We start from the raw sequence: 27,760 nt of genomic DNA on the forward strand, positions 1-27,760 counted from the left end.
ACAGGTATATGCTTTACTGCCTGTGTTTAAAACTGTTATGCAGGCTTTGAAAATCAGTACCCTTAATTGTTTGCTGGTAAATTCTGTCCTGATTTTTAGTCTTTGTTAGTAACAAAGTATAATTGTTTGTCTAGTTACCCCTGGGAAAACCATTTTGCAGATTTGAAAATGATAGCCTGGTTAAATGATACCTACACTGCTTCCAGGAACATAACCTTGTTTTTTCTTGGCGATTTTTTTGTCTGTATGTAAAACATAAATTATGATGTTTCTAAGAGGCTGATTTAGGCTACTTTGTTCTGAAGCATGTCTGAAGGTAATTGCTTCTGTGGCTGAGTCACTTTATTACATGTTTCTCCAGTGGCCCCGGGCGCCATCTCCTTGATGCCAGCTGATTAGTTTGGCTCTACAGGGCTCTAAATTGCAGCAAAGGTATTAAAATGTGTACTGTGTAATTAAAAATGCCACTTGTGAGAGTGGAAACTAATACGTCTGGCAGAAGGAACTTCACAGATATACACAAGAGTCCTGAAAAGGCATTTATACATCAGGGAAACAATTTTAGACAAAAATCTTGTACAGATGACGACGCTGCACTTCATTGTGAGTGCTTACTGTACGCACAGCCACTCTGCAACTTGCACAGTGAGCATTTCGTTCATGAGTCACCACTGTCTTCAGCCCGAGGCTCAGCATCTAGCCAGCTGAAGGAGGGGATTCATGTTTTATTTTAGTCCCTCTAATATGCCGTGAAGACATCATTATCTTGAACACGTTGTCTTCCAGAGCCTCGATTGTTTAAATGCCACAGAAGATGTGGATGACACAAACAGCCTTACCCTCATCACAGTCACAGAGATCATTAGATGTGCAATTTAGCGTGCATCGTTAGACGTGGCTTTTTGTTATTGCCAACCTCAGCAGTCTGTGGCTCAGTGGCCCGTCCTTGGTGGTAGAAGGATGTTATCTTTTATGTCATGCACACACCAGCACTGGCCACAGGGAAGAGGTGAGTTTGCAGGGAACTTGGCTGATTGAGGGCACAGGGCACATGGGGCTCTGTGCACAACTACGGTTGCTGTGAATACTAAGGGTGTCTCGCAAGAGACTCTTTTGTCATTTTCAGCTCCCTTTTAGAAGAGTCATAAATAGCACACAGTGTGAGCACTGTTTCCTCCAGTGTTGCCATGCATTAAACATTTTTATCTTTACTTTTTTTAAACATCTACAGACATCATGTGACATAGTTCAACAAGCAACAGATCCAAACAAACAAAGACAACAGCCTCAATGATATTTCGGTTTTGGCCCTTGCCTTAAATTAATATGTGATCGTAAAATTATAATATTTAGCATTTATAATGAAGCTCTAGCACTGAAAGAAAGCTGTTAATTTGAAGTTTAAGTTGAAAACCTAATGAATGAGTATTTTTTACTGGCAGCTATTAGCAAATTTTACTTATTTTATTAGTCAAAGCTTGTTCAGATAAATATGTCCTTTATGTCATGACAGAATCTCACTTTTCTAAACAAATCATCTCATAAAATCATCAAGGCCAATACAGAAAGATAAAACCGCACGTGTGAAATAATATATGGGAACAAATGCTCAATGAGAAATGTGAAAATAACATGAAATATGTAAAACACTTGTAAATATCATGCTTTGCACAGAGTAAATGTGATTTGGGAACATTTTGATCAGATGATATGGGAAATACATTTAAATATCTACATGAAACATCAAGGTTTACAGGTGACACCCATGTGAAACCCTTTGGTATTACATGTGATACCAATCTGAAACACATGGGATTAGCTGTGATGCCCCAGTGAGAGGTACAAATTACATATCATGCCTTTGTTAAACCCATAAATGCCATGGGACACTGATGTGAAATCAGGGCTACTTTTTGGTCCTTCTGGTTCTTAATTCATCCCTGAGTAGTTTTTATGAATGCATATGATACATTTTCTTATAGAGGGACAGGAACATGACTGTTTGGTCTCCAACAATTTTAGTTGGGCGATATCAAAATTCACAAATTACATACTTTAATACTTCATTTCACAGTGAAGGAAATGCGCAGATGGACTAAAGTTAGACCTGACATATAAATGTTTTATTGGCATTCCATAGTGGATATCTACTTGCCTAAAAATGTATTTATTTCATATCATATCATCACCCAATACAGCAACCAAGTCCATCTTTGTGACCTCAGACTCACAGTCAGTGAGAGATGAATCCCACGTTGCACTCCTTAAAAATGGAGCAGCTCCCCAGTGCATCAGTAACCTGATAATCCCAGCTGTCAGTCTGCATAAGACCCAGCTTTGGGATGTGCACGTCCTCTGATTCTCACTTCAAGATAAAACCGGTCCTCCTGGAGATGGGAAGCAACATTTGAGCAGGACGGTCACGGACCCATGAGAAAAGAAATAACCAGGATTTCAAAAGTCAGTTGGTGAGAAAATGGATTCATAAAACCTTTTCTTTTTTTGTTAAGTGTGATTAGTTTGACTCTTAGTCATTATATATTAGGCTGTAGTTTGGGGCTCATTTTAATGTCTCTTTGTGTTTTTCTTATTTAAAGCTGTTTGCCACTGTGTGGATCATACGGTATGCTTTGCACAATTGTTTAAGAGCATTAATTGTCTTTTAATGCTGGTTTACTCACTAAGAATTCTGCTATGACTATTTTTCAGCCTTATAACCACGCAAAATAACTTGTCTTACAGTTTAAAGTTGATATGAGATAGGAGTCTCAGAAGAATGCAGCTATTTACCGAGGGGAGGGCAACAGGATACAACTAGTGGGTGGGCCTTAGTTTTTGTTTCTGTGGACAAGTGTCTCCGTTATATGCTGTCTTTGCCTATAGGGAACTTCATAGCATGAGCCTTCAGTAGGGAAATACTTTTGTGATCCCGCAGTATTTCTGATCTATTAACCTGTATATTTTCAGTCCAACATTTGAATTTGTGCAACAAGCTCCCCTAAAACATTGGATTAATCTTTGCATCATCAGAACGGATGAACCTGAGTTGCACTTTGCAGCCCTACAACAATGGCCGACTGCATGCCAGATAACACCACCAAGGTGATGCAGAATCCAAAGACCGACGTGCCGGATGGGAGCAAAGTTTCGTCTGAGTCCGCAACAGTGATCAAAGTGAGACCTGCAGACCTGGGACTGCTTCGAAGCTTGTCAAAGTCAGACTCTGACTTGTTGTCATCCCCGGTCGGAGAGGAGGACGGAGGTCTGGCTAACTGCAGTGGGTCTGTGGCTAACTGCAATTCTGGGAAGCCATCAATGGAGCGCATGCCTTCCTTTGCATCTGAGTGGGATGAGGTAATACACAAGCTCTTGGGATGGGGAAACAGGCAGTTGGGTGTAGATGTCAGAGAGAATGGTACTTTGGAGTGTGTTGCTGTATGTGAATGAGAAGAAAGGGAGAGTGATAAGAGAAGCAAGGAAGGATTAGTGGAAAAAATAGATACATTTCAGCTTGATGGAGTAACTTTACCCAGGCTGTCGGCAGAGAATGCCTGCGGGCGGGTGCTTGAATGCATGAATGGCTTGATCACTTGCACCGACCTCCCTGTAGCAGCCCTGGCATCCAAGACTAATTGGGCTTGTGCTGTCATACCACATCCATTCAGTACATGTCTCAGGGGCCGACCCACGTTTCCAGTGTCTCCTCCTGCTCTTTTCTGGCTCCTTTGCTCCGTCTTGCGCCATCTACTTTTCACCCCACTATGAGCAATCCTTCACTGCACCCCGTCCCCAACCCCATGTATTTCTGACCCACTCCTTCAGTCCCCACTAATATCCGCAACAGCTTTAACACTTATTGTGGAATGCCATCTCCTACTTTCAGTTCTATAAACATAGTGAAATAACTAAAGAGTTCAGTTTCCAAAACTTTAAAATATAACACAATATATAACAAAAAGTCTGTGACGAATAATGTGTTTACCGAACCACAGCTATGACAGTTTTCCGCAGCAGAATCAAGATTCCTAACATTGTGCACAATACTTAATCCCAATTCAAGACGTTCGCATTCAAAATAAATACACACCCTTGAACCTTTTGACATTTTATTACAGTACCACCACAAACTTCAATGAAGAGAAATCTGAAAAAGGTGGTTTGTATTTCATTCAGCCCAGCAAGTTATATACTTTGTAGAACCAGCTTGCAGTTTTGGAGAAGTTGTCTCTACCATATGCATCTAGAGACTATGTTTTTTGTTCTTCTTTTTTACAAAACAACTGTAGTTCAGTCAGATTGGAGAGCATCTGTAAAGATAAAATTTTGAGTGCTGCCACTGATTCTCATTTGAATTTAATTTGAATGAGGCACTCTATCACATGAACATACTTTGATCTTAACCATTCTGTTGTAGCTCTGGCAGTGTGTCAAAGTTTGTTGTTATATTGAAAGACAAACCTCTGGGCCTGGTCTTGTGTGTTTTGCAGCATCTATAGATTTTCTTCTAGCATTCTGACCAGCTTTCCTGTCCCTGTTGAAGAGAAGCATCCCAACAGCATAATGCTGCCACCACCATGTTTCAGCAAGATCTTGGTAGGAAAATGTGCAGAGAGCTTTCTCTCACACATAGCATTTTGCATAGATGCAAAAAAAAAAATTGTTTTAGTCTCATCTGATCTCCTTCCACATGTTTGCAGCATCCCATACATGGCTTGGTAAACTGTAAAAATGACTTTCATGCCTTTCTTTCAGCAATGATTTTTTTCATGCCACTCTTTCCATAAAGGTCAGATTTGTGGAGTGCACAACTAATTGTTGTCCTGACAACACCACCTCCTACCTGAGCTGTGGATCTTTTGAGTCAGTTTAGGTAGATGGCCATGTCTTGGTAGTTTTGCAGTTGTGCCATACTTTCCCTGTTTTTAGTGTGATGAAATTAACAGTGCTTTGCAAAATTTTCAAAGCTTGGGATAACATTTTATAATCAAACATGCTTTAAACCTCTTCACAACTATTCCTCTCATGTAGTTGGAGTGTTCATTGGTCTTCATGGTGCTGTTTGTTGGAAATGTTTATTTTTTATTTCCATCCACATCAGCTAACAAAAAAAAAACCTTCATGCTTGAAGATGACAAAATGGAAATATCATCTTTATACACCAATACAGTTTAGTTCAATTCACTTTCACACAGCAAATTCACATTATCTCAAAGCAAGTTTACTAGAAAAAGAAACTCATTTATACACAGACCACCTCATTTCAATACAGTCCAACCATAGAGTCAGATTCAGATTTAGTCTGATTTAATGTCAACTATATAGACCAATTCAGTCCAAGTAATAAACAAAACAGACATTCGGCTAATCTTAAAAATATTATTTAGTTAAAATGGTTCTGTAAAAGAAAACCCATCCTGGTTGCATTGACTTCTGACTTCTGATTCTCCTTGAATAAGATTATCTGCTCTATCTGTTATAATCTTGGATTCTAAATGCCTAAACTGATGCCATCTTCATTTAAGCCCTGCTTAGTGCATAAAGACGGCTATGACCCTGTGACACTGACTTTTGCAATTATACTGTTAAAACAGAAATGTGTCACCACGGAAGGCAGAGAAACTGTTGTACTTCCTCTTGAATTTGTGTTTCTCCCTCTCTGTCATCTCCCATGCCCTTTTCCTGCTCTCTGCTCTACCCCTTTGCTCTCTGACACACACTGTTTGTTCAGGCCATTCTGGGTGGGGTGTCCTGTTCTCGAGGGCATCCTGTTTTTCAGCTGCTTCAGATGTCTTTTTTCCCCTCAATGTTTCAAGGCATTTGTTTTGGTTGGCATTTGGATGTGGTGTGGCGACAGATACTGCCTGCACGACTCTTCCAAGTTAGTAGGTGCTGATGCTGTGCTTAAAACATGAATGAAGGCTTATATTAAAGGAAAAATAGTTACTGCAACAGTAGACATATAACCTTTTTTTCCTCTTTGTCTGACTTTAAATTAGACTAAACACGTTTTAGGTCATTTAGGTCATGCTGTAGCCAAGACCTACAGCATGCACTGAGTGCATGTACCTATCCTGGCCTGGGGCTTGCATTTGGGTGGGCCTGCCGTTTTGGGTCGGGTGCAGTTTGGTGGCGGCCTTGATGTTGGAGTGGGATGTGTTTTGTTGCCCTGCTTGCCTGGTTGTGGCTGTTGCCTGGTGCCGGGCTTTGGGGGCTGGGCGCTCTGTTGGCTCTGCCCCTTGGTTTCGGGGTGGCTGGGCATGCTGGTCATGTGCCCTCCTTTGTGTGGCGTATTTTGGTTGCGCTGGGCCGGCTGGTCTGCTCCATTGTTTGGAGTGGGGCCGCATTCTTGGCCGCTTGGGCGCTTCTGGCTGGCTCCTTTTTGTTGGGGGTCGGTGGCTACTTCGGGCGGCGGACTGGGTAACGGGGCTGGGGATCGAGGTCTGAGGGGCTGGGTGGTTCCGGGGGGGCTGGGGACGTTGGTCCCGGTTTTCAGTATTACCTTTCCCTAGTTTTTTGCCCGGCAGATGTGCCTATGCCTCCCTCCTTTGTTGGTACTCGGCAAACGGGGGTGCCTATTGGGGTCAGCCGAGGAGCTGGCTCCCTGGGAGAGCAGTTTGCTCCCCAGTCCTTCCCTCCCCATCCCCGGACACCTCCCTCTGCCAGCTCCATCACAATGCATGTATCCCTCTCGTGGACTGGTGAGCTGGGGCTGCTGGCGCTGTCTGGGGGGGGTTGGGCGGGCTTGGAGGTGTGCTGCTCTGCTGGCTGTTGTGTCCGAGGGGGGATCGGGGCAGTGGGCGGGGGGGGTGGCGTGGAGGAGCTGCAGCCTGTGGGGTGGAGGGGTTTTGTCCACTTCTAGGGCGTGGGGTCGCCGGCGTTTGGATCGGCTGGGCGGCGATGGTGGAGCTGAGCTGGATAGTGTTTCTCCCTGGGCGGTCGTTGCAGTGGCAGTGATGTAGTGTTTTTTGTGGCTAAGCGGGACCTGGTGGGGGACACAGGCCCTGGGTGCCTGCCGCTGGCCAGGGACCTGTTGGTGGATGAGTTTGTCCCGTCATGGTGCGGGGTCGGGGGTCCTGTTGTGGTGCGGTGCTCGGTGGGGTCTGCCCTGTTGCGCCAGTGGGCGGGGGTGGTTGGGCCCTTGCCTTGCCGTTGTGGCGCGCTGTGTGGTGGGGGTGCGGGGTGCGGTGGGGGTTCTTAGAGGGCGCCTGTGTGTAGAGCTTGCACTGTGTGGGTGTGGTTTCATCGGCTTCTCGGCCATGGAGTTCACCTGTGGGGGTGTGCCCCTGTGGGGGAGGGGATTCGTGGCGTTTGGGTTCGGGGGGATGTGTTCGATATCGGTGCCCTTGTTGGGGGTGGCCCTGTGGGGAGGTTCTTGTTGGGGTTCACTGGGATCGGAGCTCATTGGGGGGTCGGGATTGCTCCGTCCTGGGGCGGCTCCTCTTGGCGGGCTGCTTTGAGCCATGTGGACCCCTCTTTTGTACATAGCCCCCCTGGAGGTGGATGGGGGTTGTTGGGGACTGGGTTCGGGGCGGGAGCCGGGCCGGGGTCACCCAGGTCTGGGCGGTGCCGGCGCTGTCTGCCTGTCTCTGCCCCAGGAGGGAAGGGAACCACCTCCTGGGTCCAGGGGCTGGTTGCCCCTAGGGGGTACCGGCGCCTGGACCTGGGAGTATAGAGTATGCATAAGGAGTGTGAGTGAGTGTATGACGTCCATTGTTGTTTGTCTTTACGTTGGGTGCGAGTGATTTTATGTGTATGCATTAGGGTGGGAGTGGGTGATTGTGACTGTGTGTGGTTTTTATTTTCTTTTGCGACAGGTTGGGTCTTGGACTGCTTCCTTTCTTGGATCAGCTTAGGCACCCCATATTATGGGGGGCCTATTTCCTCCCCGTCACACTACCTGCCGGTGGTTGGAGTCTCTGCCCGCTGGTGTACTTGTGGTTCTCGGTGTCCGGGGCCGGGTGCTTTGGTGTGTGCTGGCTCACTCCCGGTGGCTGCTTGCCAGGGTCTGGCCCCCTGGGCTCTGTCGGGCCTCTGCTTCGGGGGTGGTGTGTCCCGGTGTCTAGGCCTCTGGGTCCATGGCTGGATCTGCTCGGGCGTGGACAGCTGCCGGCGGGGCCTGTGGGCTCGTTGCTGCGGCTCCCTGGGGCTTCTGCACTGTTGCTGCTGGGTGGTTCCCCTGGGACTCTCAACTGCTCTTCTCTGGGGGGGTTGTGGTAGTCCTGGCGGTGGTTCTCCTGGGGTTCCTGTGCTTTGGGGGGCCTTTGGATGTCTGTGGCTCGGATCTCCTCAGTGTCCATCCAGGGACCATGGGGCAGGCCTGTGGGTCCTAACACTCGCTATTGCATATTTTTGTGGAGAAACCTTGTATACAAAAGCACGTCCACACCCATACTCATAGGTGTTAAGCTTCAGGTGTTGACAGATACACAGATGTTCTATATTGTTCTGCACCTCTCACTAAGTACATTTTACATTCGTAAAATGTACTTGTTAAAAAAAAAAAAACAGCTGCAGGTGTATAAGCAAGCAGGGTGTGATCTTGTATTCTCTTCATCCTTCTATCTCTCCTCCACTTTTTCCTCCTTTTCTCCCTTTTTTCCCTTTTGCCCCATCTCTCTCTTTTTTGAGCTTCTTTTTTCCTTTTCATTTCAGTCTCCGTGTCCGTAACAATTGAAATATTCCCAAAGAAGTTTATAATAATGTTTCTTTTATAAATATCAAGCAGAGCTTTAAAGCATTAGCTGTGATGCTCCGCTTGTGAAAGTAAATCTGTTGGGCAATTTCTTGGCACTCAGACAACAATTCTGAGCGATACTCTGCCGGACAGGACACGATATATATATAAAAAAAAAAGATTTTTCATGTTTTGCATGCTCATTTAAAAAAACCAATAAATTAGATTTATTTTCTGTTTAATCACAAATAAATCAGACATAGTAACAGTTACCATAGTGGTTCCACTTGGAAAATATTATTTTATGTCTTACCTTTACATAGGTACCAAAGGTTTGCATTTAGACTTTATAACTGTGAAGTTATACTTAATTTATTTCAGTTATGTAATTTCAGGTGGAAATTGCTCTAAAACCCCAAAGGGCTTAACAGGTTAAAGAAAGAGTGGTGCTATGGGCTACCCCACCTCCTCTTTTGTCCAAATAAGGTGGGAATCACTGTAGCAACAAGTAATTCAGCATTTTCTGATGCTTATATTACTCAACATGTTCTTCTTATTTGTGTTAATGTCTCATTGTGTAAGCGACATGAAGTTTTTAAAAGAGCTAACTGAAAGAAACTGGGGAAGATGCTGCATCAGTGTCCTTCATGATTTCTTTTTTCATTTTTAATATAGCATTCAATCAGTAATATTGACTTTTTGTCTCAGAATACAGAATAACTGCAATAATAACTGCAATAAATCTGGTTGCAAAAATAACTTTTTGCAGCCTGATTTATTGATTCATTAAGCTTCACTTAACATGAATAACCAGAAGTTCAGTTTTACATCAGCTTTAAGAAAAAAAAACATTTCTGATGCCATCACTTTTGTCAGGTTGAAGTGCTTTTTTCAAAACCTTCCACTATTTGTGTCATTTAAACTCTAGAAATAGTCTTTATTTCCAAAAGCTTCCATTATTCCCTGCTTGTTCACTGCTAATTTAATTCCTAATGTCCTACTCTTGAGTCCCACTGGTTCCTGTCACTCTATCAATCTACCTCTTACTGGTTGATCTTATTTGGATCAACGAGTAAGCAGAGTTATGTCTTTGAATTTGCTCTGAATTCTAAAAGAATCAGGCAGCTGTTTTTTTTTTAGTATTGTTTGTTCCAATCTTTTGTTGATTCCCTCAATTTTAAATCATTTCTCAAGACCCCCAGCTGCGGGGAATAGAAGATCGAGTCTTTGCTCATCTAATGAACAGCGTGGCCTTCTATCTGCAGGGAAACAATTCTTGACCTTTTCTCTGAGCTCACTTCACTCATGTTTGCCCTTTTTGCAGTTGCTATCAGCTAACCAGTTCAAACTATTGTTTTAGCGAAAGCAGAAAGTAAGAGTCTTCTTCTATTCACAGCCTGTTTTAAAAAAAAACACATGAACCTCTTTCAGAGTGACAGTTTCTTTTTTTAATCAGTGAGCTCAAAGAAAGTCTGATAATGAAGTCTGACACGGAAACACTATTACTGTATTTCTTCACAGTATACACCATATAACTGTGGCATTAAAGTAAAAACAAAATATCTGTTTTAAGTATAACCTTTACATCCAGTTGACATGTTGGATTTATGTGTATTAAATACTATTCTGTGTGGCAACTTGTGTAATGGCACACCATTTTTTGTTTCCTATTGTAGTGAAAGAACGTGGTATTCTGTTAACACTTTTGCTTACATAAAACGAGAGCCGGCTGATGTAATGAGACCGCTTCTGATGCAAAAATGGCCAAATTTTTGTCCATGTTGAAACACATTGTGGATGAATGTGGGACACTACAGCAGTACGCTCTAACTCATTTGAATCTGTGTGGGCTTGTCTTTGATGTAAATAAAACTTTAATTATGGAAAATACTCAGTGGAAAACCTCAAAGATGTAACCACATTCACCCTGGTCCCTGCAGCAGCAGATGTCTGTGCTGCTGACTGTTTGTTGGTTCGCCTTCATGATGATGTGCATTTTGATGTCCATTTCCTATTAGCTTCTGTTGGATTAGAACAATAATGTTCTGATACATGACATTTTTCTGACTTTTGTTCTTCTAATATAACTCAGTGAATAAAAGTAATGCTCAAATATTAAAAGGCAGAACCGGGTTCATTTATTTATGTTTTGGATTAGCTTATCTATCTTTAGAGTTTTAAACCCATTTCAGAATTCTCTTAAAAATTAGATCAAGTTGAAATATTCTCTGTGTCTTCTGCACAGTATGTGTAAGGATGATGTGTTGCAAGTTCATCCTCAATCAGAACTGTTTTTGAGTTTAGTCCACAAAAATTGAAACATAATAATTCATGTTCATGTTGGTAGCTCTGTTGCCTTGCAGCAAGAAGGTCCTGGGTACAATTCCCGACTGGGGATCTTTCTGCATGGAGTTTGCATGTTCTCCCCGTGCATGTGTGAGTTTTCACCGGGTACTCCGGCTTCCTCCCACAGTCCAAAGACATGCCTGTTAGGATAACTGGTCTCTCTAAATTGCCCTTAGGTGTATGAATGAGTTTGTGCATGGTTGTTTGTGTGTTGCCCTGTGATGGACTGGCGATCTGTCCAGGGTGTAACCCTGCCTCCTGCCCATAGACTGCTGGAGATAGGCACCAGCTTCCCCGTGACCCACTATGGAATAAGCGGTAGAAAATGACTGACTGACTAATTCATGTTCATAGGTTACCACTTAACAATTGTTAACTAGTTCATTAATCAATTTTGGATACGATGCTTTCCTTAACTAAAAGGTTAAGTCTTGGTAGGCTATGTCAATTTGCTTATTTATTACACCATCCTGTTGTCTTTACTATGTACTTTAAAACAAAGAAAAGGTCGTAATCTATAGCAATAATATTTATTTTTATGTGGTGTCGCATGCAAAACAAAATTGTTGTTTGTTTCATATCAGTTAATTGTTGCTGCGAGATAAACAGCTAAAGTAACTCTAATCATGGTGATTTAATATTCTTCACTGGGGGTTTCTGTAGACATTTTCTTTTAGAAATAATTAATTGTATTTTAGTTTTCCATGACACTGTTTTGAAAATGAAAGTAATACATCAGGATTTGTTGTTATCAATGGTATAATTTTTGAATAGCTAAAATCAAAAGAGAACCAAACTATAAATATTTTTATTATATTAAATTAGCTGATAGGAATAATTTATAATAATTGTTGCCTTGCAGCAAGAAGGTCCTGGGTTTGACTCCCCGGCCGGGGGACATGGAGTTTGCATGTTCTCCCCGTGCATGCGTGGGTTCTCTCCAGGTACTCCGGCTTCCTCCCGCAGTCCAAAAACATTACTGTTAGGTTAATTGGTCTCTCTACATTGCCCTTAGGTGTGAATGAGTGTGTGCATGGTTGTTTGTCCTGTGTGTGTGTGTCTTGCCCTGCGATGGACTGGCGACCTGTCCAGGGTGTACCCCGCCTCCCGCCCATAGAACGCTGAAGATAGGCACCAGCTTCCCCGCGACCCACCATGGAGGAAGTGATATAGAAAATGACTGACTAATTTTTAACAATATATTTCAGCTAGTTCATAATTTTGTTAGAGGTGTGGCAGAGCAAACACATCCTAAAGATCTAGAAAGGCCGATGTTGGGGAGCAAAAAGTGTGGTGAATTGCAATTTGGCTTCATATTGGCTGTAGAATATTTTAAAATAATGTAGTTTTTTTGTTGTTTTTTTTTTTTAAACAAATCCAGAATAAAATATGCACTTAAACTGAAGAAGAAATTCTGACTGCCTTTTTTGTTTTCTTTGTAAAATGTTATGCTTATTTTTTTTTAAATCTATGTAGCTTTTTTATTTGTCAGCTACTCAAACTTTCATGTTGTAACTCTTCTTAAAACATGTACCTTAGATAAAATTTTCCTGAAATATTTATGATCTTCACAACAAGACAAGTTTATGATTTAGTTAACATATCAGTAGACAATAAAGTGAACTAGTAAAAAAAGGTCATGGTTCTCTGTTGGATCTTTTGGTTTGGTTTGCAATAAATTAAGTTAAATCTGTCAACCAGGTTTGAACATGCCAGATACTATATAGCATTGTTTTATCCAGTCCAGTGTTTGAATAAAAACATTAAAACATTTTTATTTTTTTATAAATTGTTTGTAAAAAAAAAGAAGCTGCATTACTTTGAAATAGAAAAATGAATAGCTGGTTTAAATGATTTACACAGTTGGATGTACCCATATATAGCTGCACCAGAGGCATCTGAAAGGCTTCATAAATATTCCAACTCTGCTGTTATGCATCAATCTTGTATAGAGCTTGAGGATGTCCTTTATTCAGATGGATTAAAATACATACAACAGAAATTACATATCTTATCATTTGACCTGTCATTTATACTAAATCCCTACAATAATATAATCACACACCATATCTGTATTATGCTATCAGTAGTATTGTACAGCAAGAACCTTTTATCATCAACAACAAAAACTTTATGGAAAAATGTATAAATAAAACAAGCCGTTCACATAAGTTTGCATTATCACAGAATTTATAAACCCGTTTTCCAAAAACTACAAACCAAAATCCCGATACAAACATTTATGAGAGCAAACTTCTTCACAAACCGTACCAGCCTACGTTTAGAGTGACTTCACCATCTGGTTGTTGTCATTCACGCTGACTTCATTTACACTGTGTGGTTTCAAAGCTATTAAATACTCACTTCAAATAATCAGAACTGTTGGATATAATTATGTGATTTGCGTTTCATTCATTCCGGTGCTTCTGGCCCATCTGTCTTCATTGACAGTGATACTGTAGCAGTAATCCTGTTTTCAGACCAACGCCAGTGAAGCAGGCAGCTTGTTTTGCTTGGTTTAATATATCGAGTCATCGTTTTCATTATCTCCTCTGTTTTGGGCTTTCAGCCATCATCTGTGCCCGAGAGAGACAGGCTCAGTAAACAATAATGTACTCTGTATCCCTAAAGCACTTTGTTTAAGATTATCTCATGCAGACAAAGGAGATGAGGAACAATGGCGCAAATAAAATCATACTGAAACAAAGTGAGAACACAAACATTAAATACTGTTTCAATGTCTCTACATCAGATGAAACAGTGAACCAAATTCAGTATTCTTTATTACAGAGTCCCTATTCCTTAATTTTTAGAGAATAAAACTCTTTATACTATTCGCATTAATAAATTACATTTCGGTCTTTTGACTCTTTTTCTAAGCATATAGACCATTTTAAAATTCACTTTTCTGATGCACTAAGTGCCTGTCAGTGTCAAACGTACACTGCACCGGGGCAGCTCCCATATATAGAGTGCACTGTGAAATTATTTAATATAGAACTACAGAAACTGGAACAAACTGGAACAAAACAAAAAAACTATATAATTAGAACATTCGGAATGGCAACACTGTAAAATGGATTAAATAGTTTTACCAAAATCTGTTCTTAAACATTCTCAGGAAAAAAACGTGTTTTTTTACTGTGGTGTGCACCTTGGTCAGTACATAAATATCTGATGTCTAATGATGCCTACAGACCACATTTTTAAATAAATCAATAAATGACATGCAGTTAAACCCTCACAAGTAAATCAAGACTACAACAGACTATATGGAGACTTTTAGGTGCTTCCATTCACTACCGCTATGTTTTGCACAATCGCTGCATAGCTTTCCAAGAGTCTTGTTACATAGATGTTTGGAGAAAAGAGAGTCCTGGTGCACATCTTTGCCTGTCTTTGCTTGTGCGCTCATATTCACATTTGGAAATTTTCCAGCGAATTCCAATTCAGTCAAGTTGATTATTTATAATAAGATCAATACAGTATGCATACAGTCTATTTTTACCAAAGGCAATGATGCACAACAACTAATTCAGGCTGGCTGAATCACTGTGCTTATTGTGTGCAGGGGGCCAAGTGCATTACGCTTAGTTAACCGGAGGGAACTAAAAAACTGTTGTAACATCTCACAGCAGGTCACCAACTTAATTGGATAAAAGAGTACAAACTACATGGACAAATTGTAATTCTAATTATGAAAAATGGCACTCTTTGCATTATTTTGGGGCTTCAGTAACATTAAAAGATTCTGAGAATCTAGATAAAGCGCAATCGGAATGATCAGTAAATGGCTGTGTTCTTTGGTGCCTTGTGCAGCATCAATTTATCTAACAGTATAACTATTAAGTGTAAGTCTATGCATTTAGCTTATTCTTTGCTCTAAAGATAATTGCAGAAAGTCTAAGCTTTAGGTATACATACTGGCATAAAATCTTTACAGTAAGATTATTTAAATGATTATACAAATGGAGCAAGTGCAAGATAAAAACTGTTTAGTTTGTGTGTTTTTATTATGTTGAATATAGAGAACAGAAATACAGCCAATCAATATACATTTCCTCTTGTCATATATTACCTACAAACTGAATATTTAGCATAAAGTCTTGCATTCCCCATTTCCACCTCAAGGAGGTGTCTAAGAAAATGACTACAAGAGACAAATATCAGCAGAAAATGTGGGGAAACGGTGGGTGGGGCAGAGAAGATGACATGTTAATTTACTGCAAGGACTTTGCATCAAATGTGTTGTCGTAATAGCCCAAGAAAGGTTGTCATACATTCTGAAACCTTTCAGTGTTATTTTGGACTGTACCTTTATAAAAACAGTTCCGATATGCTAGAGTGATACGTTCTTTAAAGTAGAGTGAGCACTCACTAACATAATTTGGTGGCTTGTTCCAGCACCAAGGAACCATCTGCACTGGTCTTAGGTATTGGACTGGAAGTAAAAGATTATGTTTCTGAATGCTGGAAATGAAGGAGCATAAATGTTCAGAGATGAATTCAGACTCTCTAGCTCATCCGAAGAGAAGCATCAGTGAGGATCAATTTTCTTTTAGTTGTTGAGGGAGAACCTTATGTCTTGGAAATATCTCTGAAGGTCTGAATAAATATGATATATACAGTGTCACTGAAATCAACATAAATCATAATATTTAAAATGAAATGTGTTCCTGTATTTACAGAGGTGTGCTTAAGTATTCATACCCTGTGAATTGTTCAAATTACAATCAAAAACTTCAATGTATAATATTGGGATTATTTTGTGCATAACTGGAAGGAAGATGATACAAATGATTATTTCTTTCACAAATATAAACCTGATTATTTGGCCAGCACATGTATTCAGCTCCATTTACTTGTTTACCCCTAAATTAAATCCAGTGCAGCTATTTACCTTGCAAGTTTACCTAATTAGTAAAGGTCCACCTTTCTGTTGTTAACTCTCAGTATAAATGAAGCTGTTCTGCATAAGCCCCCTCTGTTTGTCATGAAAATCTGCAGAGGCATGTTAAAGAACCAGGGGAGCCTCTAAGGGATAGAGGGATAGAGATGGACACCCTTGGGTAGGAGTATGGCACTCCTTCAAACCTACAAAGACAGGTAAGGAGAGTATTAATCAGGGAAGCAGATAAGCCCTTGGTGACTCTGGAGGAGCTGCAGATATTCACATTCCAGAGGAGACAGTCTGTTGATGGGACCACTATTAGCCGAGCACTTGATAAATCTGATCTCAATGAAATAATGGCAGGACTGGTCAAGTGTTGAAAGAAGGCCAAAATAATTTCCCTCCAGCATTTGCCACAAGCCATGTGGCATCAGGAAGACACAGAAAACATGTGGAACAAAGTGCTCTGGTCAGATAAGACTAAAAGTGTTTTTTCTTTTTCAGAAATGGGAAAATGCTAAATGTGGAGAAAAAAGTAAAAACCTTGAACACACCATGCCCACTGTGAAACCTGGTGGTGGCAGCATAGTGCTGTGGGGATGCTTTTTTCAGCAAAGACAGGGAAGTGGGTTAGAGTTGAGAAAGAAAAAACAGGTTAGAGACTATAAAACACTTGAGACTGACCCTAAACAAACAAGCAGAGCTGCGATGGAATAGCCTAGGCCTACATCTAATTGTAAATATTTGGTAACATTTTGAAAATTGCTATGCTAAGATGCTCTCTATCTAATCTTACTGAGTTTTGGCTCTATTAAAAAGAAGGAAATTGGGTGTGGCGATGGCGCAGTTGTAAGAGCACATGATCCATATTCAGAGGCTTCAGTCCTTAACGCAGCCTGTCATGGGTTCAACTCCTGGCCCAGGCAACCTTTGTTGCATGACTTCCATTGTTGCATACCCTCTTTCCACCCATTTCCTGTCAGAAACACTGAGAACAATAAAGGCCACTAGTGCAAAAAACATATAAAAAAAAAAACAAGACTGTTATAAATAGCACAAATGATCACTAGTAATTGTAACAAAATGTAGTTCCACTACGTTCTGACTTAACTGGATGCCAATATGTGTCATTTTCCTCCAACATCATAATTATTATTTCAGTTTGAGTCAGGGGTACTTGAGCTTGGACATATACTTACTGTCAACTCAACCTCAATGAATGATCCTAAAACCTCACAGAGATTATGCAGGTATAGAAAATAAATAAATATATGATATATGTTTGTTAAAGATTTATGAAGACTTGTTGACCTCCACATGATCATTCTTCAGTTCAGTGTCAGAAAAGGAAATTTGAACATGGATAAAAACAATTACAAAACAAAAAAATGTATCTCTATCAAGGATACACACAGGCTATGGGATAGAAAAGTCCCTCACAGTTAAGAGGTCACAAGTTTAAATCTTAGCTGGGGCGTTGATGTGTGATGTGTATACTCTAAATAATTGCTACTAGTTACTAGTGTGGCTGGTGTGACAGACTTTAGACTTCAGGGCTAAAGGATCACCATAGCCTATAGTAAAGGTTGGATGGTTTTTCAAAATCAGATAATGTCAGATTTTTCCTGTAATGTAAAGTGCAACAAATGTATATGTTCCTAATTTTTATTCTGTGTTTTATTTGCTGGAGATCTTTGTAATAATTTCCAGCTGTAAAATATTTCACCTCTGTTAATTTTGTTGACACTGTTTTCGCTCAAAGGCAGCATTTTTGGTGACAGGTTTGAATAAATGTGAACTTCAGCTTAGATGTAATGCTTTCCTGGACTCTGTGTGTGTGTGTGTGTGTGTGTGTGTGTGTGTGTGTGTGTGTGTGTGTGTGTGTGTGTGTGTTATATAGAATGTAACTGGGTTAATTCAAAGAATAATGTGAGGTCTGTATCGCTGCAGGCATATGCCATGCATCCCACGTGCCTGACTTCCAAATGAATCAAGGCTTTTCCACAGTGTTGATGCCACTAGCGAAGAGCATAGTGCTTTTTCAAACAATAAATATTACATCAAATAAGCCTGGCTGTGTCTCTGCCTGGTGTCAGTAGTGAAAGTAGAATCAGTTTTTCAACCTTGCAAAAACTTGTATTGCTTATTGTGGAAAGTCTACTCCAGGGTTTCTATATTTAGATACCAGTCTGGTTTGCAATGTTTAGCACATACATTTTGAGGCCATCTGTGCATCAACGTCGGCTTGCTTGCAGCTGACAAACATTTACATTCAGGTTGTTTTTTCTGCATGTCAGTTGCCATTCAGTATTATTGAACAAATGTGTGGTTTGTTTGCATAAATACAGAATGATATATTTGAATGCGTGTGAGATCTTACTGTCCTTGAAGCATTGAGTGTCAGCAAACACCTCAGCACCCTGTACACATGTGTTAGTTCTTCTAATCTGCAGTGTATAAAATACATATGAGTTCCAGAGTGTGTGTTTGTCTTAGTATATGGTGACAGAAAAATGTACTTTATATATCTCTGCTGAAGATATTGGGTCCATGTTACCATGTAGCTCATTTCAGTTAAATTCATATTAATTCAATTCAGTTAAATTCATTTTTAGATATTGCCATTTTACTACAAATGTCATCTCAAGGTAGTTTATGTTACAGAAAGGTACATTTCATATTCAGAAATACATATCAACCAACTGATATGGACAGGTTTAGTTTCAGTTCATCTTCCAATTCAATTCTAGTTATGGTAAAATGCAGGCAAATTCAATTTACAATGCATATCTGAGAGTGAAGTTAGAAGAAGCCCAGCTGATTACATCCACCTGTAACTTTGCAGCACTTCTCATCTTCAGCAAGTATGTGGAGACAGTGGACAGCTGATTGTGTCAAATTATTAACTTTGCAGCGAAGCCTTTTCCTGAGCAAACATGGAAGCCAGCCACTCAAACAACAAAAAAAGAAAAATAGAAGAAAGGATCTGTTTAAGCTAATCTCATTTATCTTCACTTAAAGCCAATATTTTTAGTAAATTGAGGTTTTAGTGAAGATGAATTAAAGTTGATGCCAAGAGACTATCACGGATCCTATCTGATCATCTTATTAAGGAAAAGCTAAAGTAACGCACTTCCTATAAGGTGTTTTACATTAGGTGAAACGTAGAAAGGCTGGATAAACTTCCACTCTGCTACTTGAGTTTTGCATGTTCTCTGATTCAGCTTTTGCCATTCAGTGAATGACAGTACTGAAATACCACAGGATCTGTTTACTGTGACACTATGCTCTAATGGCCAATTTTCAGCTCAGTTTTAACTCCAGAATTAAGACCTACAGTTTATTTGTTATTTAGTCCCTTTTTCTCAGAAAACTAATATTAGTTGACATGTTTCTTGCTATGATTTCATGTAACATGTACACTAGTTCCAAAAGCACATCAGTAAAACTTCACCGTGGCAATATAAGACAAATGCAAACAACTGACAGTGTTTCTATTTTGGCTCTGGAAAGCCAGTGACTTCTTAAATAAACATTCCTGGCTCTAAGGCCCAAAACATCCCTTTCCTGAGCTCATGCCTGCCACACTGTGTACACATGATGTTGCATCAAGCTACTGCTTTTGTATTTGTTGAGTCTAAATACAGGACATTGTATGACTGATACGGCAAACTCAATCAGATCAGGGTCTCCAGAGGTTGTGTTTTGGTTACAAAAACTTCTAAGGGCCATAGTAAGGCTGAGCTGCTGAAGATTCTTGGTTGTAATTCACCCTTTTACCTGTCTATGTTTTCGCTAAGCACTGGATTACTCATTGAACTGCTCTCTGTGTTAGAGTGGTGCTCACAGTCCATCTCCGCAAAGAAGTCCACCTACTGACCGACTCTAACAGAAACAGCAGCACACAGTTCTAATTCTATATAGCAAGTCTCACTCATTCAGAAAAAAACTTTAATTGCGTTAGGTGTTCTAATTTGTAAGTGTTGAATTTTATAACCAAATGTGATATATTTTGACCAATGTTTCATGTTTGTTTTTAACAGATTGAGAAGATAATGACGTTGATTGGGGCTGGCATTGAAACAACCAAAAGCAAGCAGCCCAAACCAAGCCCAGGTAATTATTTACTTGTATTGATGGTGAGCCTTTTCACTTGATTTCTTTTTGCTAAAAAAAGCAACGAAAAACCATCAAAGGTTTGTAGTGTCATACAACTAAAGCTTTAAAATCATAGAAATTTAGTTTCCTTTATGCAATTCCCTACAAAGACACAATTAATGTGTTATTATTTGATAAAATTTACAGTACTGTAAATGATTGCAATGGGTTTACATGATTTACTCCAAATAGAAGGTTAAGACAATGCCTACCAATTGACACTAAAACATGTGCTTCAGAAATGTCTTCTTGTGGAATCTGTGTCTTAATCATTGTTTAAGCCGTATTTTCAAATGTCTATTTAACTGTTGTTAGTTTCCAGCCAGCCCTTTCTGGAAAAGGGTGGCTTGCCCTCTTTAGTTGGAGAGGAGTTCCTTGCTCAAGTGGAGGAGTTCAAGTATCTTAGGTCTTGTTTATGAGTGAGGGGAGAATGGAGCGGGAGATCGACAGACGGATCAGTGCAGCTGGCGCAGTAATGAGGACGCTGTGTCGGTCCATTGTGGTGAGGAGAGAGCTGAGCTGAAAAGCAAAGCTCTCGATTTACTTGTCGGTCTACGTTCCTACCCTCACCTATGGGCATGAACTTTGTCATGAATGAAAGTACGAGATCCCAGATACAAGCGGCTGAAATGAGCTTCCTCCGTAGGGTGGCCGGGCACTCCCTTAGAGATAGGGTGAAGAGCTCGGCCATCCGGGAGGATCTCGGCGTAGAGCTGCTGATCTTCCATATTGAGAGGAGTCAGTTGAGGAAGTTCGGGCATCTATACCAGATGCTTCCTGGACGCCTTCCTCGGGAGGTGTTCCAGGCACATCCCACTGGGTGGAGGCCCAGGGGACGGCCCAGGACACTCTCGAGGGACTACGTCTCTCAGCTGGTCTGGGAACGCCTTGGGCTCCCCCTAGAGGAGCTGGAGGAGGTGTCTGGGCAGAAGGAAGTCTGGGCGTCTCTACTGAGTCTGCCGCCCCTGTGACCTAGTCCTGGATGAAGCGGAATGATCACAAAAAAACGGATGAGTACGAGTTTCTAGCTAAAGCTTGTCTAGCAATATTAGGCTGCGTTAAATTATATTGATGTTCATGTATTGATCAGTATTATAATGCACAAAAAAGAAAACACACTCTACAGGATCAACATTTCTTTGCCATTCCAAGCAGGAAACGTTATTGCAGTAAAAGGACAATCAGTACATTTCTCAGATTAGAATTTAGTTGAAGTTAATGTAAAAGCTGATCAACACTTCAATTAAAAGAGGAAGACTCAGAAAATCACTTATAGATTCAGAATTCAAGTTTTCATCAACCAATATGTACTTACTAATAATTAATTGAACCAAAGAAATAAATTCTTACCAGTAAAGAGGAACAATTTTGATCAATCTTCAAAGTACTAGAAAGGGAAATTTAAACTATTTAATGAACTTTCTAAGAACTACTGATTAAAGTAATTAAAATCTAAAAAAATAAAGAACAAATACACCAACACTCAAAATTACAATAATTAACCACTTAAAAGTCTCATTAGGAGTTTGTCTGTCTTTCAGAGGCCCAAAGGAAGAAATGCTGGAGGGTAGTCCTACGTTTTTACTTTTTGATGAGTGGAAGGATTAAAAAGAGGAGACAAAACAAAGTGTTGGAACAATCCCTAATGTGTTTCAGCAACAGATCCACTACTGCAGAAAAAGGAAATAAGGAGTTTATTTATATAACACCATTCAAACACAGATAAATTTAAAGTGTAAAAGAACAAAGTAACAGAGATTTTAAAAAAAGACACCTGATACAACAAACAGACAATAGAGGTATCACATAAAAGCATAAAAACATGAACCGTAATCATGTAAAAGATAGAAATGTAAAATGACAACATTTCGGCAAAAAAAGCTAAGACATGATAGAAATGATAAAGTAATCTTTGGCTTTTATGGGCAAGTTGCACTAAACTGTTTTGAGCTTTTATTTAAAAGACCCAACAGTTTCTGCACATCTGAAGCTCAGAGACAGTTGGTTCCTGAGCCAAAGAGCATATAAACTAAGGTCTCTGCTGACCTAAGGGGACTTTGTGGTTCCTACAGGGGGCCTGTGCAGTGATTTAAAAACTTGTGGAATCTGATCCATTCTCTGAGTGATTTTACCAAGATCTTTATATACACCATTGCAATAATTGAAACCTATTGAAAATAATAGCATGTACGAGTTTTTTGGTGTTGTGTTTTGATAAGAAACCCATTACTCTGGTAATCTTTTTAAGGTGGTAGTGATTTATTGATAGGCTTTATTTAGTTAAAGTTCAGGTCTGAGTCCATAATAACACCTGTGTTTTTAGCTTGGGGCTTTTACGCCCATGTAATCTAGTTAAGTGTAAATTTCTAAACTTACATTTTTGGTACCAAAATCAATGATGTCTTTTTTGCATTGTGCTGGAGGAATGTCTGATGTATCCACTCATGAAAATTTTGGACACACTGAGTCTGTGACTGTAGTGGACCATTGTCTGGGGATGACACAGAAATATAGTTTTATGTCATCAGCATAGATATTTTAAGAGATTTTGTAGTACTATAATCTGAGCTAGTGGTATCATTTAGATGTTGAATAAAAGTGGCCAAAGAATGGAGCCTTGAGGTAACCCATGTGGGTTCGTTGTTTGCTCTGATTATCAAACGACACAAAGTTCCAGTCTGTCAAGTAAGATCTGGACCAATTTAGCACAGAACCGCACAATCCTGCCCACTTTCCAATGTGTCAATCAGGACATTATGATCAACTGTATCGAACACAGGTCTTTCTAGATTTCTAAATGAACAAGAATATTTGTAGAAGAGGAACTTTAACACGGATTGATGGGCACTGATACAAAACGTTTTGACAAGTTTATATACTCCTCGGTTTTTCAAAATCCGGGGATGCTATCTGCATGGGTAAAACATTTACTTTGACTAGAACATCTGGCAAAGTCTATCAAAGAGATGTAAAAGAAAAGATTTCTTTAAGGTCAAAGTTAAAATACAGGATCTGTATGTGTCCCATATACTTAAACATCATCTAACTTGTGACAAATGTGTGCTTATTTTCCAGTACTGACGCAGACATTTAGAATGCCTGGCTGGTAGATGTATTGTTTTTCTGCGTCAAAGGGATTCAAGTTGACATTCATTGAACAGTTCATTGTTGCCATTTTTAACTCACAAGTTTCCCCTTTATGAAAAATACATAATTTTAAATTCTCCTCTGTCAGTTTCGCTCCAGTTGATTTATATTTTAATAGTTCCCAGTTTGATAGTGGGTTTCAGCGAGTGTCCTTCAGGCAGTGCAGAGGGAGAGGCCAGCTGGCACCAACTTCGTGTGTTTAGGTAAAGCTGACAGCTACCTCCATTAGATACTTTCCTATAAGGAGGTTTCATCTTATTATATAACAGCTTTTTTCTGCACAGGACAGCTTTTTACACAGATTGGTTTAGATAAAATGTTCATCAGTTATGCACAGTGTGCTTCATGGGCCACAGCAAGGTATGTTAAGCTTCAAGAGGGCAAGAAACAGTCAAGAAACTAGCAGTAAATTTGATTACATACACACAAAATCAGTGAATTAAGGGCAACTGAGACACAGCAACACAGTGTGTTTTAGTGCATCATAAGTTAATGATTTTATAGTCAGGTAAAGGAGTTCTACTGAGTCATACAACACTTTCATTATTTTCCTATTCAGACTTTCTGTTTCAGATTTGCTGCTGAGTTCGAGGTCATTGTCCCATTTATGACCCAGTTTTGATCACATTTTAGGTTTCAGAAATAGCGCCTCATGTTTGACTAGAATAGATAGAATAGCCAACTTAATGGTATTGGTTGAGTCTGCTCATTATAAGGGCTGGGTTCCCAAAGTCTTGTGGTTTATTTCAACACTACTTTGTAAACCTAACTCATGCTACAATGTTCCTTTAAGAGAAAAATAGTTTCTTTTCTGGCAATCGTTCCAAACAAGCCATACTTATTCTGTCATTTTCTAATTCTACTGTCTGATATGTCCTCCTGGGTTTTTGCAATTTTACAAAGCAGTGCACTGTCTGGCCTTAAGGCTGAATTTGTTGTGGCATTCACTCCTGGGAAGATTTGCAACTGCCGTAAATGTCTTGGATTGATAAAAAATTTCCAGATTGATGGGCAGCAACATTTGCTCCTCCATGGTAATGGATGTTGTATTTCATTTTCAGCAGTGTGTTAACACCCACATGCATGCTCCAGACCAGCAAAATGCCAAGACTCCTTTCATTAAGTACATTTATTTAGAAAATATGGGTGCTACTTTTCCTCTTAAATCCTTTGCAAAGTAAATATTCAATTTAATTCATTTATGGACTTTGTTTTTTCCACAAACCTATCAGTTTTGCACTCTATCAAAATCAGTCTTATAAAGTCAAAGTAATCTGAAGACTTCAATTTGCAGTGAGCCAACCTTTTGTACACGTTTAAGATGCAATGATTTCTGTATATTTTTTTACAATTTAGTATCAACATGGAAATGATTACACTTCATCTAGGACTATAACAAGGAAACAAAGAAAGACAGTAAATATTCTATTTAGCAGCTGAATTTATTATTAATGAAAGTATGATCTGTTTAATAAAGGATAACTGTTTTAAAAAACAAACATACAGTTCTGATCATTAACAACATATGCCAACAATGCTAAATCTACTCTTTGCTATAGATCTATGACTTGGGAAGAAATGTTCAAATTACTAATTCAACTGGATCTATAGTTTAACATTTATCAATAATACCATCTGTTTCTCGCACTTGAAGAAAGGTGTCTGAAGACTAGTTTTGAGTTTTTTCGTCCCTATTTCCCGCTGAACTGAAGGCCAAGGTGTAGTGAAAAAAAAAAATTGTAGCGCAATTGCGTACTGTACGGTGCAAACAAAAATATGTATTTTAACCGAAAGTCGTTGAGACATCACAACAATCTGGTTTAATAATACAGAGAAATTAACTGTAGTTAAAATCCTTTCTCACAACTGTGGCTGTTTTCACATTCAGAGTTTCAAACATGCAATAATTTTATTGAACAGAAGACAGGTTCACAATCAAGGTTTACCACATTAATTAATCACATTAATCAAAATAAAAGTATGACTACTTATGAATTATTTCAGATTTGTTTCTTTGAAAAAAAATCTGCAGAAGAAGTTTTTTGCAGAAAGTTCTGAGTTTGCGAAATAATAATTATATAAGACAAACTTTGAAATACATTGATAGGCATTCAGATGTCACTTTTTTGAACATAGCCACAGTTAAGGTCATAAAAACATAATAATTTACAGATTCTGGGACATCACATGCATGTAGTTTTAGGATATCTTGGTGAGACCTAAAGTGTGACATTTAAAGTGACCTGGAGATAAGCAGTTATAGTACGAGAGGGATCAAATCTGAGGTGTTCATGAGACCTAAACTGTAATGACAGGCATGGAGATTTCTTTTTTCCCATGACGTTATTTCTCATATCATGTTTTCCTGCTCGTTTTAAACACTGACCGTGACAAGTGTACGCTGAAATTGATCACTTCTGATATAAAAAGAATATGAAACCTTCCTAATTAATCAAGAACAATTCCTGCTGAGTGTATTTTCAACCATCAGTTGCCATGGAAAGTGTTGTAAGTATATTATAATCTGTACATTTACTAATGATTACATGCACAGCTTAGAAAAGGATTTATATTGGCTGATGTTGAGATACATGTCCAGCAAAGCCCTAATTTATTATTTTAATTATAAGTTCCAGCTCACTAAGCATTTTTAGATTAACTACCATAAAACAATAAGAGTTAAGGTCTGAAATAAGACCTTACATAAAGGGAAATATGGTGTCTGTTTCCTTTCCCCTCTTATAGCTGTGTGGTAATCAGAGAATGGTATTCTGAAAGTGTCCCAGATTCAGCTGAGTCATCCAGTCACTGCTCCGATTTGTAAATGTAGATTATGAGCAAGTACTTCTGGAGATTCATTGTTACTGTGAGGGCTTTTAGAGAAGAGCTCAGTTCCTTTTCTTAAGTGGGAGGAAAGCAAACAAACAGGTAGCCTTCACAGTACTCAGTGAGAGCAGAGAGACAGAAATATTTGTCATTTCACTATTATTATTTTTGCTAAGAAATGAAGAAATATTTACTGTGTTGAATTGACTGTTTGTTATCTGTATGATGGATAAAAATTATGGATCTCTTTTTTTCTTGGAATGGTTTTTAAAAAAAAGATGTGGTTTTGTTTTTTGGTGAGCAAAATAATATTGCAGTTTCAAGTCAGAAACTGTTTGTGTTTTGTGCCCATTATGAGTACCTCGACTGTGGAGTAAATTAGCTTAACAAACAGGGAGAAAGAGGAGAGAAAGCACAGCTAACAGGAGGCACTGACTGGGTTTGTGTACAGGCACACGCTGATGTTCAAAGGAAAAGCGTCCGCCTTCAGTTTCTCTGAATTAATTCAGCTTTGCGGCTCATTTTCTTCACTGCCTGGGTGTGTTGACAAGGAGCTACTGCTTTTCTCCTGCTCTGATAAAGCTTTATCTAGGCACAACCTCTGCTTCCATTTTTTTGTGTACAGGTCTTTCTTGGTGCTCCTTTAAGGCGACTACACCTTACTGTGCACAAACAGAACAAAAAACCACTTTGGTAGATTTGACACTTTGCCCTAATAAACCGGGGGTGACCTATTTTCCCCCTTGGACGAGCTCTGGATACTCTGTCAGTCAGTAATTAGGTTCATCTAATGTGGGAGGGGATGAGTGGAAGTAAATGGGTGTAGCGGCTGATGTTTTTACCAGGCTTTGTCCGAATGTTAAAAGCTGCAGTGGCGTGAAGCTCGGAAGAAAAGCCTACAGCAGGAAGAGGAGTTCGAGTGAATCATAATTAGTCTGCTACAGTTCTTCTCACATACTATTACCATCCTTATCTCAGCCAAATGTTTCATCGCCTGCTGCTCTATTAGTCTTTTCTGTGTCTTATCTGTCCTTGGCTCATTCTCTCTTCCGTCTTCCTTCTCCTCTCTTCCCATCATTTCGCTCCTGATTATAGTCTCTCTCCCTGCTGGCTCAAGCGAAGCCCGGATGACTGACAGGTCACACACAGCTGACCTGGCCTTTACCTGAGCGTTGCATGGGGCGAGTGGCGCTGGTATAGGTGCCCAATTACAAAAGAGGTTCAATCAATAGCCCTTTCGCTGCCTTTTTTCAGGCTGCCTCTTATTGCCACGACTAACTGACTGGCTGACGACCCGACTGGGAATTTGTCGGGTGATTGCGAGCAGCTTTGGAGCCTGAATAATTATGCTTTGTCTGGCAGCTGGATTCTGATAACACCGGTATTAGAAAGGGTAAGCAGCCCCTCAACTGGTAGTTGGTGAAGTCTGTCAAATAGTCTTTTTTTCTGTTACGCCAAATATATCAGAATTTTCTATCATATTGCTTGTTCATTCATGCTTTTTGCTGTAAGTACCTTCTGTTGTGCTTCAGAAATGGTTGATGTGACATGAAAATCTGGAAGCACATAATGGAATTTGCCTCTTTACTGTCATGCGACATGACTGAGCGAAATGAGGAGAGACAAGTCTGTTTTCCTTTTTCTTTTCTTCTTTTTTCCTCTCTTCTTTGCTCTTCTACAAGTGTATTAAAGGCTCTACTGACTTGAATCAATGCTGC

The 27,760-nt window shown here is 39.7% G+C and overlaps 1 protein-coding gene across 6 annotated transcripts in view; it reads left to right on the forward strand.

Moving 5' to 3' along the window:
- Positions 1-2,389: 2,389 nt before the first annotated feature.
- anks1ab (ankyrin repeat and sterile alpha motif domain containing 1Ab) overlaps positions 2,390-27,760 on the forward strand; it is a 69,907-nt gene continuing 44,536 nt past the window's right edge. For 2 of the 6 annotated variants that reach the window (XM_047347571.1, XM_047347574.1), the window contains exons 1-2: positions 2,937-3,354; positions 19,955-20,027. In XM_047347571.1, coding sequence (XP_047203527.1) covers positions 3,070-3,354; positions 19,955-20,027 — 358 coding nt within the window. In that variant the 5' untranslated portion in view covers positions 2,937-3,069. Of the gene's footprint in view, positions 2,461-2,934; positions 3,355-19,954; positions 20,028-27,760 lie in introns of those variants that run through there. The other 4 variants (XR_007035416.1, XM_047347572.1, XM_047347568.1 and 1 more) reach the window with 3 other exon arrangements.

The sequence above is a fragment of the Girardinichthys multiradiatus genome, chromosome 20 (genome assembly GCF_021462225.1).
Source record: "Girardinichthys multiradiatus isolate DD_20200921_A chromosome 20, DD_fGirMul_XY1, whole genome shotgun sequence".
NCBI classification, from domain to species: domain Eukaryota; kingdom Metazoa; phylum Chordata; class Actinopteri; order Cyprinodontiformes; family Goodeidae; genus Girardinichthys; species Girardinichthys multiradiatus.